Below are 18,213 nucleotides of genomic sequence, written 5' to 3'. Positions count from 1 at the left end.
AGTGGTGAGAATAGTTGACCCACTGTGCCTGGAATCTGTAATAAATTAAGCTCTTCTAGAAATGTCCTGCATCTACATGAAGCAATTGGGCACAAGGTTTTAGCCTAAACTGATAGATCTTTTCATGAATACAATTAAATATTAAAAACAGGACACTTCCATCTCTTTAAAATTCCCAGCTATCATTCCCCACAATTTGCATGTGAAGTTCCACCTGGAATGAAATAAAGTGAGGAACATTGAAGCGCAGGCTGATGCTGATTATTTGGTGCACAGAGATATGGGAATGCAGTGATGTTGACATAATGATCTGTTTTGAGGCATTGTGGGTTGGTTTAATGGTTACTTACATTTGTCCAGAACCTCATCAGAACCATCTGGACAGTCTGGTTCCCCATCACAAAGCCAGCTCTCGGACACACAGGTCAGCTGGTCACCGCACAGAAACTCTCCAACGTCACACAAAATGGGTTCTAATGAGAGAGGGGGTGGAGACAGAGATGGAGTATGGAATGAGGTGCAGGACAGTTATTAAATGTCTAAATTACATGATTGTGTAATAAAAATAATGATTAGTAAGTATCCATGAAATGCATGAACTCACAATAATTCATTATAGTGACATGAATGTGATGTCAATAAATTTTACTGAACAGTCAGACAGGAATAATCAGTATTAAGGGCGATTTCAGTTTCAGTAACATCAGAACATCATTCTTCCGTTCTCTTTTGTCGGTACAAAAAACCTGACGTCCAGTGATATTTACAAGAAAAAACACGACTATAAGATCAGAATATCAAGCAGCCATGAGAATCCTTCAGGTATTACTCAGAACTGGGCCACACATGTCCCTTCTAAAGAAGCTACATGATTTATGAACATATCAAAATGATTATGATCCAAAATGCTCCAAATCTGAAATGTTGAGCAGGAATGCAAGTGATAATTCTATGCACCACTGCTCTCTGTCCTTGCTGTGCCCCACCACCACATTACTACACACACACACACACACACACACAATCCCCGCCAAGCAAATTCACTATCAAGGGACAGAATTATAAATGTCAAACGGTTTCATCTTGCTCCCAGTCTCTCCCTCTCTGTCTTTCTCAAACTCTTTATCTCTTTCAAGCTGCAGGCCTCAAAATTAGGCCACAACAAACTGTAAATGAACAGTGTTTCTCACTACACCTCTACATTTAATGCTTTGATAGTGGTACATTTTGGAACTTGTATATTGAACAATTCCCAATTCCACACACTACGACTGTAGCTCACTGCTACATGCCAAGGAATGCTACCTTGTTCTGGTTCTGGTCACATGAAATCCATAACCTATTGCAATGCTTTGTTTTTAAAGAAGCTTCAATTTTTTTTTTTTTTTTTAATTTACTCACCTTCAGGTTCATTTCAATTCTTTATGACTTTCTTTGGTGGAACGCAAAAGAAGTTCAAGTTGACATATGCATGAGTCAATCACATTAAATTTCATCTCTTTAATATCTCACTTACAAATAGGAACTGAACAAAGCACTTGCACTATTGAACATGTCGTGTAATTATAAACTGGTGTTTTCTTAAGTTAGAAATACACAGATACACATCTTCAAATGCAGCAACATGGGAATTCAGCACCAGACAACTGACTTCACAAATTGATCCTACATAATTTTAAAATCCAAATGTGTTCTTGCACATCTTATAATAAGAGGCACTGCTCCATTTCTCTATAGCATGACTGAAGATTAGTTCTATGGGAAAGAATGGATCTAGCAAATTGTTTGAGGGCTGGGTTCTTCTACAATTGATTCACTTTCTTTTGAGCCACAGTGGCTCTGAAACTCGGTTGGTAATCTGGCCTGATTCAATTCAATGGCAGCTGCACATCAGTCAAAAAGCAATTACAGGGAATATGATGAGGACTGCCCTCTGTCCTTCATTCTTACTAACAAAAACAACAGCAATTCTGCTGCCCCGAATGAATAGTGACGGTGATTTGATTGTTGTAGTGGCTTTAAAAAGACATGTCTATATTTTCGGATGAGTGGTTATTGAAACAGATTTCAAGCCAAAGCGATACTAGCTTCATATTTTGCAGGAAAATGCTGACTGACAGTTAAAAACAAAAAAAGTTCACCTGAATCAAATTCAACTGGAGGAAAAATAGCCAAGGAGAGGAAAGGTTTGGTCAGGCCTCCGAATAAAAGATCTCCTGAGTCCAGTCTGAAGGCATCTTTATCTTTGCAGCTGAATTGGTTACCATTTAAAAAACATTCCTTTTACCTGAGGAGAGTTTCTTTCGCAAGCTGCAAAACCCATAAAAGAGGCAACTTCAGAGCCTTGGAGCGGCATCTGTCCACAGATGTGTATCTGCTTTCATGTCGGGATGCCCTTTAAAGCATAGCCCAATTTGAATTATTGGAATGACCAGTGATGCCACTTTACCTCCCCTCAGCAGACCTCAAGAGGCCTTCACTTCTTGACTCGAGTGTTTGATGCTTCCACAGCTCTGTTTCAGTAAATTCTCCACAGAAAGTTCAAAATGTACAAAAAGAAAAACTGCCAAGGAATAAAATCTTGCATCATTTGTTTTCTGACGCAAAAACGGAATTAACATCTGAATGGAGGGAATGCTACACTGAACCACTAAATGCAGCGGTCATTCAGAGATAATTTCATACAGGCACGAAGAAGGAAGATAAAAATAACAACGGCCCTAACTCTTTGATGAGGTAGCGGTAACCCATTACCATAACAGAAGGAAATGTTCAGTGAAGCTTGGACTGGCATGTTATTATGAGCTTCATTTCTGACACAAGCTGCCACCTCAACGAGGAGAGAACTTTGGCTCATTAAAGCTCCTCAGCCTTTGTGATTTCGTCAGTTTCGATATGTAAAACTGTGACAGGGAGCTGGTGAATAGAAGCGATGGTCTTCAGAACTCTAGATGGAGGCTCTGCCAATCTTGTTTGATGAATATGTCAAGGAAAATACTTGTTTGACGCTAGGCGCCTATGCCACAGAGTAAGCTCAATTCATATACATGATGTTGTTTAATCCAAATATTCAAGCACAACCCATTCAAGCATCTTCACAAACCATTTCCATTTTCCATTATACATTTGATACATTTTGCAATAAAAAAAAAACAGAAAATATATTTTAATACTTTAATTAATTTGCTATAAATATATATATATATATATATATATATATATATATATATATATATATATATATATATATACACACAACTGTTTTGAACTTTGCGAGGGCAGCTTGCACAGTGGTGTGCTCCGCTTCGCATGCACTTTGGTTGATGTAGCAACAAATCTTCCTCGTGCAGCACACGTAGAAATGAATGAGTACCATAGCGCATCACATTCCACGTCCTGTGTGTGAAAATGCCATAACAGTTTCAATGCATAATTCTCCTTTGCACTTTGGACTTGGAACCCTGGCTTAACGAGACAGTTCCATGAGTTTGTTTGCCGCGCTGTTTGAACATATGCAATTCATACGTGTATTAGAACAGTGGTGTATAAAGTACCTGAAAGTCATACTCAAGTATTTTTTATTAAATATATTATTAGAATATATATATATATATATATATATATATATATATATATATATATATATATATATATATATATATATATATATATATATATATATATATATATATATATATATATAATTTTATATTTTGAATAAATGCAGTTTCTTTTTAACCTTTTATTCATCAAATATATTAGACAGCAGAACTGTTTCCAACACTCATAATAAGAATATTAGAATGATTTCTAAATGATCATGTGATAGACTTGATGTTACATGTGACACTGAAGGCTGGAGTAATGATGCTGAAAATTCAACTTTGCATCACAGGAATACATTTTTTTTTTATGTATGTTCGAATAGAAAATTATTATTTTAAGTTTTAATAATATTTCACAATATTACTGTTTTTTCTGTATATTTGATCAAATAAATTCAGGCTTGATGAGCAGAAGAAACTTCTTTCAAAAACATAAAAAAAGTAATGTTTCCAAACTTCTGTACTGTGTGTGTGTGTGTATATATATATATATATATATATATATATATATATATATATATATATATATATATATATATATATATATATATATATATATATATATATATAATGGCCAATTCATACTATTTTGGGTAAAAATAGGGAAAATAATACTTCTCCCAAAATAAATTTGATGTACACATACAATAATCCATGTTTTATTTTCTTCAGTGTAAATTTTTTTTATTTGATTGAAGTAAATTATTATAAAACCTCTAAAAAAACATATGCATTTAACCTTAGGCTAACTATGTTGTTACATTTCATACTGCATCCCTAATATACCAAAGACAACAAAACAACTGTTTGAATATGCTCATCTACAATTTTGAGCCCCATTAATGAGCCTGAATCAATGATGCTCCAGTATAACCCTCAGAAATGAATCACCTTGCATTTAATTTAAGCTTTAACCGGATGCTCAACAGCTGTTCAAGCCCCTTCAGTCTCATTATCTTTCCAACTGTTCGCTGTCATGCAACGCACCCAAGACTGTCTCCTTACCTTGACAACCCTACCGTGGCATAATAGAAAAGACAACATAACAATTTCCAAACTCAAGAAAGATAATCACTGTCAATTAAATCATAGCTAAGAGAAAATAACTATGTCAACAGCATAGAAGGATTTACCTAATTTGCACCAAAAAGGTATTAGGCCATGTAAGTGACACTTTCATGTTGAGGTCAATGTACACAGTAATATGACATTATCCTAGTTAGATTTCATAGGAAATCTTGCTATAAGTCATTCTAAGGCTGTGAAAATCCTTCAAGATTAGATATGATCCATATAATGCTTCTCTGACACTTGTGAAAGGATAAAACCTCACGCATGCTAAACCTTGCGTCTAACACAAACACATGCAACCGTCATGCGCTCCTCTTTTTGAGCTTCCCAACCCAAGACGGCCAGTGAACTATTTAATTCTCACCTTGACATATACTACATGGTATTTTGATCTAAATGTCAGCTGCCTCAGTTTTGATCAGAAAACCGTGATTAACATTAATATTACCAGACACCTATTACATAAATGTCTTGAGAATGTCATTTAGCAGCAAGATTCACCCATATAACACCAGTGAATGTCAGTGCGAGAGCTAAACTATTTGTTCTGCTTCACTTTTCATTCATATTGATCTGCGTTTCCGCTGAAAAAGCACATCAAATGGGGTTTGCGGAGACCATGCTTGAGGCTCCGGTTTGTGCCCATGTGCGGCCAGCCAGCTGAGTTCGAGGAGGGAGGGGATAATGATGCTCGGAGGTGCCGCACATTTACAAATTCCACAAGGCACTCCATCCAGGAAACACATCCTCTGCCAAAAGACCTTTACCATGGCAACTCTGAGCCAGTCGGACTGTGTGTAGCCAGGCTAGCGGAGAAATCAATAGGAAAGGACAACAGGGCCTTCATTAAGCTCTGCCTGACCTTCACTTTTCCAGTGAGGTCATTTTTATTTTCGAAACAACAGCGGGGGCATGTCAACAAATTATCAAAGGGAACGCAGTCAGATTTTTAACAGTCATTGCCAGAGAAGCCGACTGCTTGGTATAATCTACCTTGTAAACAATGAATTATTCATGAGCGTGAGTTTAAATGTACAGTCCTCAAAAGATATTCTTCCTTTCATGGTGTTGCTCGATGCAAGACAAATAAAGGCACCATCTAAATCTCTGTACACATCAGATAGATTTAAACTCACAATGCATCATAGGCGACTATATGCTTGTATGCTGTTTCAGGGTTATGTATAAAGTGCCAATGAAAAAGCAATGCATCAAAAGCTATACTGCGAGGGCTCTCAACCTTTTAAACATGTCTGAAACATTTTGTGACTTAACACTGCATCTGTCTAAAATAATTAAGCTGCACACTTATAAGTGGTGGCATTCTTGAGGAAAACAATACTTTTTACTATATATACATTATTACTGACTGAACAAGAGAGCTTAAAATAAGTGCAAAAAATATGCAGAGAGTGCCAGTAGTTTAAGGACGCTCAGTTAGTGAGACTTGCATATTTGCATATTCATCTTTTGAGGCTGTGGGTTTGACACGTGGAGTTCATCTTTGCATCCAGGTCACCTTTGAATTCATTATAACCTACATTTAACATAATATTTTAAGCACCATATACAGACTACCATTCAAAATGTCACAGTAACCCAGTTACAGTAAAGACACTGTTGCAAAAAACAAATAAACTTCCTATACATAAATAAATAAATATATATATATATATATATATATATATATATATATATATATATATATATATATATATATATATATATATATATAATGCCATTACATTCCACAACCTTTTACAACACTTTTTTTTTGGAATTTAAATAGATTTTGTTTGAGCAGCAATCAGCATATTAGAATGATTTCTGAAGAATAGGAATAATTATATTTTAAAGTGTATGACAATATAAAACATTTATTTTAAATTACATATGATATTTCACAATATTTGTGTACTGTTTTCCTTGTATTTTTTTATAGGCCTATAGGTAATGTCTCACAAAAAATACACCATTAAATTAATCTTATTAATTTTGCATGTACTGCTAAAACTTTAGTACGTCTTCACAGGAAACCTTTTTCAAGTTGTGAACAGATTAATCCAAAGACAAGGTTGAAGAACAAGATTTCAATATTTCTTTTTACACTTTTTTTGTACAGTTTTAAAAATTCTACTTAAAAATAAATTTGCAAATACCATACATTCTGTCATACTTCATATAAATCTCTCATGACCCTATTTGCATCTCTGGCGACCTCTGCTATACCGTATTCATCAAACATCAGAATTGTGCAAAATCTCCTTTCTCCGCTCAAGGTCACATGGACAGCTGACCTTCTTAACAGTGCTAAGCCTCATTTATGGGTTTATATCCCTCATGCCATGATTATCAATCAGGGAAGATAATGGGCACTAAAGCAGGCAGTATCTCAGTCACTCCATGAGGTGAACCACCAGTCAAGGTTCCCTAAACAACATGTCTTCTTGAGGAAGGCGTGAAGGATTCTATTCTCTCGATATCACTGTTTCATTACAGCTGGGAAAGATTGCCTCTGTAGTCCTGATAACAGAGAAGAGCACTCGAACAATACACTTCAAGTTAAATGCGTCTTCTTTTAATTTACACAATTAAAAGATGTTTTTTCAAGTTCCTTGAAATCCATGTTACCATCTTACCGATAAGAGTCTTTTCCCAAATGAGCACTTAACAAAGACTTTTTTATCCACTTTGTACCGTTATTTCCAGTAGGAGTTTCCCACTGTGTGGGAAGCAGCAGAGGGGGGCTGTGATTACGATGCCCAAACTCTTCTGATATTACAGCTTCTGCAGTTTATCTGCCGATGAAATCAGCGGGTTCACGCAGCAGGACATTTTCTCCAGAAGGTTTGATTAGTTTCATTCCCCTAAAATCAGGGACACACAAGTCAGATCTAAATGTAAAGTTAGCATAACAATATCAAGTTAGAGCCTTCAGCTGCTAATGATCTTGTATCTGAGGTCAAAAATAATGGGCTATAACTGATGTTTTGGGTGAAGTTAATATGTATGTAATCGTTACTATGCATGTGGGTGGTGATAAGTACGGCTGAATGGGCTAATCTTATAAAGTGTTGCTCCATATGCTGAGATCATTTGAAATGCTACAGTATAATGTGGGTGGTTGTGAAATGCTGAATTAAACTGCTTTTGCTGCTCTCAGGTGAAGGGGTTTATTCCACAGGGGCTGTGAAGGAGGTTAAAACTCTGACAATTCAGTTTGTCTATTTGCATCTTTCCATATTTATGTCATTATTTGGATTCACAGTCCTAATGGAGAAAAAGTCACTTAGCTAATCTGAATAAACCCAGGATACCACAATTATCAACAGACCCTGGCATTCTCCAGGGACTTTAGAGCTGTCGGCTCTTACCGCTGGGACAATTAGCATAAATGCTTTGTCTATTGGCATATACTGAAACTAAGGCTTTTTCCCACCTTTTACAAAACCATATGAAATCTAGAGCAAATTCAGTCACTATTAAATCCACAAATTATTAGCTAAACTAGAAAAAAAAGCACATCGTTTTTGAATTATGAAGCCCTTGATTTTCCAGCAAGGGCTAGTACAGTCATTGCCGCAGGTCTAGAAGCTCAATGAGATAAGAAAATGATGAACGAACTAAAGAATCATTACACAGGGCTGAGTGTGAGAAGTTTTCTTCCCATGGGCCTAAAGCTTGGCTTCTATTTGTAATTACCTAAAGTGCTTTTTAGGATCTCTTTGACATGCTCTGAGCAAAAGAAAAGGACAAAGTGAAAAGGAATCCCAAGTTTGTTTTGTAGTCAGAAGGGGGGGGGGGGGGGTATTCTATGCTATTCTATATGCTATATGCTAATGCGATTCAAAGCATAAAATCATTGCTCCAAAGCTTATTGACAATGTTTTTAATACAATTCCATCCGTTTAAGATATGATAACAGCTTAGAACTACTGACAAAAGATTAAAACCATTTAAAGAGTTTTTAAAAGGTGCTTTTGAGCCCTGAGGTCAGATTCTAAAGGAAAAGTATGCTATCAGGAAGTCTGAAATGTTTTGACACAACCATTAAGTGTGACAACGAAACCAATGAGTGTTTTTCAACAAAATCAATATTAGCTTTACTGTTATATGGGTCCGGTTAGACTCCAATGAACAGGTGGAAGAGCAAAACGAGGCCAGAATGCTCCATTTGAATCTATCATGCGAGTCGATCACTGCTTTTTAAAAGCCTTATAAACCATGAGTGCAGAAGGAGGGTATGACACGTCTCTGATGCCGCAAATTATTCAGTCAATTAGCTCTATCTTCTTCTGCAGGTAGAAGAGTGGAGAACATAAAAGTATCTGCTGCAGAAGACCTCTGGAGAGCAGCAAAGTTTGACCTGGCATCAACTATAGGGGAAATAATGTGAGATATGAAGTTGCATTAAGATAAGATGACCATATGCATTAATATGATAGGTTCAAACGGTGCACGTATGGAGCATGTTAGGGTTAGGGGTCATAAAGGGTCTGTCATGCTGAATGGCAATTGGCTGAATTGATTTCACATAATCTTGAACCTCAGGGCTCAGTATTGATCCCACTAGCTTTTGATTTTCACACACCATGAACACTGGCAAAACAGCCCATTTCAAATTATCCATCTTTAACAGCCTAAGGTAGGACAAAACTGGACTCAAATATTTTAGCTGCTAGTCAAGTTTTCAAAGAGTCAAATGCGCGCAGACAAAGATACACTGTCAGTCAACCTAGAAAAGTAACAAAAAAACAAACAAAAACATTATACAGGCAATGATCAGCTAAATTGAAAAATAGCTATTTGCAATAAATAGTGTCTAATTACAGTGCATCTTAGTGGCTGGCCTCATTACTTAACATGTGACCTCATTCATGCAGCTAGTTAACAAGGTTGTTAGCAGCACAGGTTTCCAGACACACCGTTTCATCATAATTATAGTATGTAATTGCAAGTATAGCATCTTATACATAGAGCAACAGCAGATGCATGTAAAGAAATACAGTTCCGTTGTCAGACATGTAGAAGCGCACTGAAAAATTATTCATAACTGACTGACATAAAGAGCTTTGAAATTTAATTAATTCATTAAGTTGGCAAATAAATCTGTTAATCGCTTTGCATTCACACCACGGAAGATCACATTAATACTCAAACAGAGTCAGAGACAATGCATCACTGTTTTTGAGTGAATTTTGCAATGCCATAAATCATGGCGTACAAATTAGAGGTACAGTACAAGATATATTGCTGACTTATAAACTATTTGATAGATGGATATAGTGAATGAAATGAATACCAATAGTGAAATGGCAGCATACGTGTGTTTACACACACACACACACACACTTAATATATAACATGTAATGTCATTAAAAATTTGTGTTATTTATAAAATTCCAAACTCATTTTCTACATAATTTGATAAACCAATACTTTCACAGACATTAGTTAGACAATGCTAAACCTCACAAACTTCCAATTCATGTTATTTATTCCTGCAATATGTTTTGTGCTTTCAATGCATCTGTATTCAAACTGTGCAAGAATTGGTGACAGCCCGGGTGCTACAGTGATGGTGTACTCATTAAAGGCCAAGGAAAGGGTTTTGAAATCTCCTGGGAAACCCTTAGATGTGTGGATAAAGCAGCACACAGGAAGAGAAGTGTCAGTAGTGTCAGTAGTCAAATTCAGCACACATTTGCTTCACCAGTATTTTCCATTTTGTTGCCACTGTGCCAGTTTTGCCTGATTCCCACCCTCATTCTGAGCATATTTGATTTCTAAGTTTACATGTATTATTTACGAATGTGACATTTGGGATGGCTTCCAAACGTCCATTTATGATATTTAAAAGAATTGTTACAGAAAAATATTCCTTTTGTGATATCCGGTCTGACATGAAGTCCATTCCAACATTTATTTTTAACTCTGAAATGCCTGAAGAATAAAAATATAAAATATAAAAGTCTTATACCTCTAGAGAGAGAGAGAGAGAGAGAGAGAGAGAGAGAGAGAGAGAGAGAGAGATGACGTTGCCATGAGAACATCATTAAAATTGTTTTGTATTTTAAAAACAACTTTCCTCAACTCTTCATTACCTAATGCTCATTGTATAAACCCAAAACGTCAATACACATTTGGTATAAAATTAAATTTGCTGCTCCTTGCTAACATATTTATGCTAATCAGATCCTTCCAACCCCAATCCTCTTCATTAAATGTCTAGTGCCTCACATTCACAACATAAATTTGGTGCTTCATGTCCTAGTAATTGTTTTATGGGATAATTTAAAAAGGTTAGTACATTTCTGTGAAGGTTAGTATGTATTTTGACTGCACATCCTGCAGGCTAATCTCAAACATTTCAACACTAAATTTCATAAAACCGTTTTCAGTCTCATTTCAGTCTATTCGTTTTCAGCTTGCTCATTTCTGCAAAAACTGGATTCCACTACAAGCAAAATAAGACTTAATAGAAAATATACTGCACAAATGCTTCTAGCTTCCAAAGTGGATCTAAAATAGCAGCCAAAAAGACCCATGACGAAGCCTGTCACAGAAAAAGACTCATGTCACTTCAGCTATACCAGACACAAATAATGCTGTTCACTTTTTCCACCCTAAAAGGCTCAAAGAGCCTTAAATTTTTTCCTTCCTGACAGGTAAAACCTGAATTATACCCCTCCTCAACCTCCATGTGAACAGCAGAAACGACTGTGTGATATGAGGGCCTGTTTGAGTGGGTTTGTGTAGAGGGCAAGCTCAATAATGGCCACTCTTGCTGGAGAGAAAGCAATGTCATGGGGTCAAGGCAGTAGCTAAAATGTTGGCCTAAGGAAAGTGTTTGAGGGAACAATGGTGGTTGATTGTCAGGCTGAAATGTGTACTAGAGCTAATGATGCCATCTAACTCTACCTTTCCAAGGCTTTTTTTTTTTTGTTACATGTGATCAAATGCCTGCTTCAGAGCTGTAATATTAGCAGCAATTCATGTAAATTAAAAACATCCAAAATGGAGCCATTTCTGACCTCATTTGCAAAGTCAAATTAATTATAATGTTCAAGACTATAGAGCTGAGATGGAACCATGGCATTACAATGAATGCGAGAAACTGGAATGCCCAATATTATGGCTCTACTCAAGTTCTGCCTTCATTGGAGGGGGGTGGCGTACAAGTGTGCATGACGTAAATTTCGTCATCAGAATAGAATGAGCAGGTCACACATGTGCATTGAAGCTATTTTGCAGTAATACGTCGCTTATAAGACGAGATGCTTAATAGTATGCATATTACTAGCATGTTGGCTGTTTATTAGTACATCAATTCTTTATTCTGCTTGACCATATTTTAGGTCCCTTAATCCAAATCCATACCTAAACATAAAAACTACTTTACTAACTATTAATTAGCAGCACATTAGCAGTTTATTTAGGAAAAGGTCGTAGTTAATAGATAGTTAATAGTGCGAATTGGTCCCCAAACTAAAGTGTGACTGAAATGCGCCACTGGAGTGCAAGTTTAAAATACAGATTTTGGTATTTCCCCATTCATCAAGAAAGAGGTTAAATTGCTGCCGAAAGAAACCAATTGCCTTGAAAGACATATAGTCAATGCAAAAATCCTCTAAAAAAGTATGAGGGGCATTTAGAAATTTAGTCTTATCTGAAGAGAGAACAGAAAAAAAGCTCTGACTACAAATGGACAACAAACCTACTTTTGAAAGAAACCAGAATTATGCCTGTAGGCCAAAGTGTTCATGAACTGAACCATTTTAGTTCATCAGGAGGTGGAGGTTGGGTCAGTGTTGTGGTTTTGACAGTGATGTCTTCATACCTTTTTAATGTCCACTTGATCAGCAATAAAACTGATGAAATTTCTCTTCACAAAGAAACTGGATTTCTCATTTACTTTTGCATTCTGTTTCATGGTAGGCCTGGGAGAATGTCTTAATATCTGACACAGCAATCGCGCTGCTTCTGTTCCAGTTCACTTCAAGGTAGATATTCCACACAGACATCATGCATCCCTTCTGTACACACTCCTGTAGAGCAACAGGCAATTGTTGGCTTGGCAACTGAGCTACAGATAGATGGCAGGCCTCTTTACAATATAGACAATTCTGTGTGACTCAGACACTGTAGCCATGAATCAGCCATATATGTTTGAGAAATTATCTGGACAGGTATTTGAGCAAAATTAAAGCTAAATTTAATTAAAGGCAATCATCTCTGTAGGTCTTTTTTTCTTTTTAAATGCACTGGCCTACACTATTGTTGGTTAATGTAAGAGGCCTTGAAACACATACGGTATTATGAAGTGATTAAATTTTAATATCTTTTTTTTAACATATCTACATAGTTCGTATTTCAGTTAGTCATTTTATAACTTTATGTTACACTGAAATGAAATGACAAATGATGCCTTGGCAAATACAGCAGCTGAAATAAAATAAGTTTAAGATTTTTATATTTCTTTTTTAAAGAATTGTTTTCTTTTTATTATTATTATTATTATTATTATTATTATTATTATTATTATTATTATTATTATTATTATTATTATTATTATTTTAACTTTGATTTCAGTACACCTTGCTCCTACCTACATGAATGGTGAAACACAGAAAACTTCATAACTGCTTATTAAATTATGTTAAAAAAAAAAAAAAAAAACCAGAACAACAACGGAGATTTTAAGCATAATAAATGTATTAGGCTGATTTTATTAGCCTGTATTTAGGCTGAAGCTTAAGTAAACAAACTCTATTTAACAGGTTATTGGTTCTTTTAAGCAAAAGACATAATTTTAATTTATGAAAATTGCAGCCGCAATGAGTGTTCAAATTTCTCCCATTTATTTTCCTGATTGCCCCCCTTAAATCTACAATAATTTATTTTATTTTAATCATTTGTATTTATAATCATTTGTTTAATCATTTGTTTTATAGGCGTAACAAAGAAAAACCAAAATCTTTCCAAGTGGTTTCTGGAAGCCCGTGGGGTACACGTACCCCTGGTTGGGAATCACTCACTGCTGAGGATTAAAACCTGCACACAAGCACAGGAACTAGATGCAAAACATCACAAATCACCACACTTTGAAATCTGGATTATGCAATGGTCTTCTTAATCCTTTTAGTTATTTAAAATCACATTAGAGTTCAGATAGAGATGAATGTTCCACATGGTGGAGTTTTTTCCCCCACTCATGTTGACACCCCAGGCACTAGCGCTAGGACATTTATTTGTCAGATTTTACTCTTGATTTTTTCACTTCCACTTGTTTGCACCCCTAAGCTGTGCAATGCTCAAGAGAGGTATCAAACATGTTAGATGTTAGCTCTCTTAGAAACAGATATACCCCCTAACTCATTCAGATCTATTCAACATTAAAATCCATTTTATAGTCTATTTTTCCCATGGAAAGAGCCCATTCAATGAAAGTCCCCTAAGCTGTACGTTTCTAATGAGTTTATTCAATTAGTTAATGACGACTAGCCTATCTACTAGTGCATAAAGTGCATCTGCACTGTCTAGACATAACATTTCATGTCTTTCAAATTCAATGAAATAGAGTTGGTTTGTCTGCTATTTGGCATAACTTTCAATGCAAAGATGAATCTGGACAGCTTCTAAGTGCTTGGATCAGTTGGAAAAAAAAAATACCTCAAGAAAAAACCCATAACCATTCATATTGTGTTCCAAAACCAAAATCCAGTAGATAGTAATCTGCCAACAGAGGCATTTTAGGTGCACTATTGATGTAAATGCTGTTCTAAAAGGTAGGAATCTTGATTATGTTGCCTCCTTCAAAAATAAATAAATAATCTAGAAGACCCTTGCAACACCACACAAGAATGCTTTAAACCTTCTTAAAAAAAAGTTTCATTTTGATGCTATTCAAAGTAAAATTCCTCTTCCAAGGCTGAAGACACAGCAGATAAAACAAAACAGAAAAAGAAGCAAAGATTGATGTATTTACATATGAAAGCAAACAAAAGAGAATGTCCTTCTCATTTGTATGAGGTATGAGGGTACTTCATATATAACGTCCACGAGCTTTAGGATCAACACAAAAAGGCTAAAAATATATTTGAATTGATAAAGAAAGGCATCTATTATGGGTGACTGAACACTTTTTTTCTGAGTTATTCACAATTTTTAATTAAATTTATGTCTTCACTTTATAAAACATAGGTAATTTGAACTACTTACAAACTTAGTTTTTTTTTTTTTTTTTTTTTTTTTTTTTGGGTCCAATCCAATCCAAAGGAGAGCTAGCTATCAAACTCTAATACTAAACATATCACATAATTTATCTAAGCCAAGCCAAAACAACGTGAACTCCAAACTAATATTTCACCATCATAAAATCATAATAAATATATAAATGTCTGGCACCATCCAGTCCAAACTCAAAAGCTGTTGTGGTACTGCCGTGAACGCGCATCCAAGACTGACGCGAAAGAGAAGAAATTGTCCAGTAGGGTTATTATTTTTGTTTTATTTGCACACAAAAATTATTCTTGTAGCTTCACAATATTACAGTAGAACCACTGATGTCACATGGACTGTTTTAACAATGTCTTTACTACCTTTATTGGCCTTGATGTGTCAGTTGCATTTCTGTCTATGTAGGGTCTGAGATCGGATTTCATCAATAACATCTTCATTTAAGGTCTAACTGTCATGATTCTGCCCTCGTGTCCTTGATTTTTCCTAGTCTTGAGGCAGGATCATGACAGACCCGTGTTTTGTGTACAAGCGCATGGCCTTGTCTTTGGGCCATGTGCTTGTGTTGTCTCGTTCCCTTGCCCCGCCCCCCTTGTTAACCTAGTCGTGTCTTGATTGTCCTATCTGTAACACCTGTCGCGTCTTGATTAGTACCCCTATTTAGATCTCCTAGTGTGCTCTGTCTTGCGTCGGTTCATTGTACCTGTGATTGTTCCACTCTGTGATTGTTCCTTAAGAAGTGTTTGTATTACCGTGAGTGTTTGTTTATAGTTAGTATTTAGAGTCCTTGTTTATCTTGTCAGTCCAGTCCTGTTTTAGTTATTTAGTCTTTACCTTGCTCCGTGTTTTCCCCCTCGTGGGTTTTTGTTTCCCCTTTTTGTAATAAACCCTTTGTTTGAGAATCCCTGTCTGCACCTGAGTTCCTCCCTTACCAATACCTGACAGAATGAACCGACCACCAAGGAACTCAGCAGACAGGAGGCAATGCTGGATGGCATCAGCCAGCCAGCGAGATTGTTTTGAGGGCTCTCGCCTTGTGGTGTTCCGGGGGACCAGGGGAGGTCGTTCCGGAGCGAGCGGGCGAGAGGAGGAGCCCCAGAGGTCCCCACCTACCCAGCTGCTGGCGATCCCGGAGGGTCGTGTCCTGGCCGTGGCAACCCTGGGGGGTCAGGCAAGCCCCTCCCAGAGTCCTGAGGTGCCCTCCTCAGCCAGCAGTCTCCCCATGAAACGAGGGAGACGGTTTTCATGGGAGTCAACTTCTGAGTCTTCGGCGTCCGAGACTGCCCTGCCCGAGACCAAACTCCCCCAACCCGCCTCTGACCCAGCTGTGGCCTCTGCACCGCGCCCAAGGAGGAAGAGGAGGAAGAGGGGGCCTGCCGGTCCTGTGACCCTGTCTCCTCCCGTGCCAGCAGCGGAGAGCGCTGGCGTGCCCGTGCCAGCAGCGGAGAGCGCTGGCGTGCCCGTGCCAGCAGCGGAGAGCGCTGGCGTGCCCGTGCCAGCAGCGGAGAGCGCTGGCGTGCCCGACCCAGCAGCGGTGAGCGTGTCCGAGCCAGCAGCGGTGAGCGCTGGCGTGCCCGAGCCGGGAAAGAAGAGGGCAGTATGCAAGTCGGCAGTCGTGAGAGCGCAGGAGAGTGCCGCGGCCGACTCTGCAGCAAAGACTTTAGTTCAGTGTATCTCATCTCGTAAGGAGATGCCAATTGTCTTAGCGGCTAAAGCCTTTTCTGATTATTTGTCTAGTCTTGTCCGTATCCTAGAAGTCCCCGTCAGTCCTGTCTTGTCCTCAGACCCTGTCCCCAGAAATCCCAAGTGTCCTGATGTCGTCTCCCCGTGTCCCGTAGATGTCGTCACCCCGTGTCCCGTGAGTGTTGCCCCGTGTCCTGCTGATGTAGTCATGTATCCTGTTGATGTGGCCCCGTGTCCCGTAGATGTCCCGTGTCCTGTTGTCCCCCCGTGTCCAGTAAATGTTGCCCCGTGTCCCGTAGATGTCCCGTGTCCAGTAGATGTTGTCGTCCCGTGTCCAGTAGATGTTGTCCCCCCGTGTCCAGCTGTCGTCTCCCCGCGTCCCGTAAGTCTTGCCCCGCGTCCCGTAAGTGTTGCCCCGCGTCCCTTGTCTGCTCCTGTCATGTCCCCTGTCAGTAGCCCCGAGACCCCTCCCCACCCCTCAGCACCCAGACCTGCCCGTACCCCCCGTCGTCAGCCTTCGTCCTGTCCTCCTAAGATTCCTACCCCTCCCACCCGCCCTGGTCTGTCCCCCATGAACTTTGTGGTCCCGCCCCCTCCCCTTCCCTGTTTGTTTTTTTTGATTTGTCACCCCAACCCTGCCGTTGTGTATTCATGTTTGCCCTTGTTGTTGTTCGTCATGTCTTGTTGGTTTGTGTCTGTGTCCCAGTCTGTCATGTCAGTCGTGTCCCGTGTTTGATGTTCCCTTGAGGAGCGTCTGGAAGCCGCTCCTTAAGGGAGGGGTTCTGTCATGATTCTGCCCTCGTGTCCTTGATTTTTCCTAGTCTTGAGGCAGGATCATGACAGACCCGTGTTTTGTGTACAAGCGCATGGCCTTGTCTTTGGGCCATGTGCTTGTGTTGTCTCGTTCCCTTGCCCCGCCCCCCTTGTTAACCTAGTCGTGTCTTGATTGTCCTATCTGTAACACCTGTCGCGTCTTGATTAGTACCCCTATTTAGATCTCCTAGTGTGCTCTGTCTTGTGTCGGTTCATTGTACCTGTGATTGTTCCACTCTGTGATTGTTCCTTAAGAAGTGTTTGTATTACCGTGAGTGTTTGTTTATAGTTAGTATTTAGAGTCCTTGTTTATCTTGTCAGTCCAGTCCTGTTTTAGTTATTTAGTCTTTACCTTGCTCCGTGTTTTCCCCCTCGTGGGTTTTTGTTTCCCCTTTTTGTAATAAACCCTTTGTTTGAGAATCCCTGTCTGCACCTGAGTTCCTCCCTTACCAATACCTGACACTAACGGGTTTGGAATGAAATGATGGTGAGTAATCATTAACATACACACATACAGTACACTTACCAGTACTACTCACCACTCCATGTTCTGTTTCTTTTTATTTATTCTTATACATATAGTTAACATTCTACAACCAATTTTATTGAGGATGTTTGGAACACACAGTAAAAAAGCAGGACTGCCCCCCAAAAACATGGACATCCAGTAACCCTATACCATCTTTAACCTTGTGCATGTGCTCTGTAGTTTTCATGTCTTTGTCTCAAAGCCGGTTCTATGTACAGTATCTAGCATCAGTTCTTCATTCAAGTGAGCCAAATACCAGGTTGGATTTATCAT

General features: G+C 38.2%; 1 protein-coding gene across 1 annotated transcript in view; it reads right to left on the bottom strand.

The window, feature by feature from the left end:
* lrp1bb (low density lipoprotein receptor-related protein 1Bb) overlaps positions 1-18,213 on the bottom strand; it is a 257,531-nt gene that overhangs the window by 185,981 nt on the left and 53,337 nt on the right. The window contains exon 2 of the mRNA XM_052566199.1: positions 351-473. Within this exon, the coding sequence (XP_052422159.1) occupies positions 351-473 (123 nt within the window). The remainder of the gene's footprint in view (positions 1-350; positions 474-18,213) is intronic.

The sequence above is a fragment of the Carassius gibelio genome, chromosome B9 (assembly GCF_023724105.1).
Source record: "Carassius gibelio isolate Cgi1373 ecotype wild population from Czech Republic chromosome B9, carGib1.2-hapl.c, whole genome shotgun sequence".
Lineage (NCBI taxonomy): Eukaryota > Metazoa > Chordata > Actinopteri > Cypriniformes > Cyprinidae > Carassius > Carassius gibelio.
The sequence above is the reverse complement of the archived record's forward strand: the minus strand, read 5'-3'. Positions and strand labels throughout refer to the sequence as shown.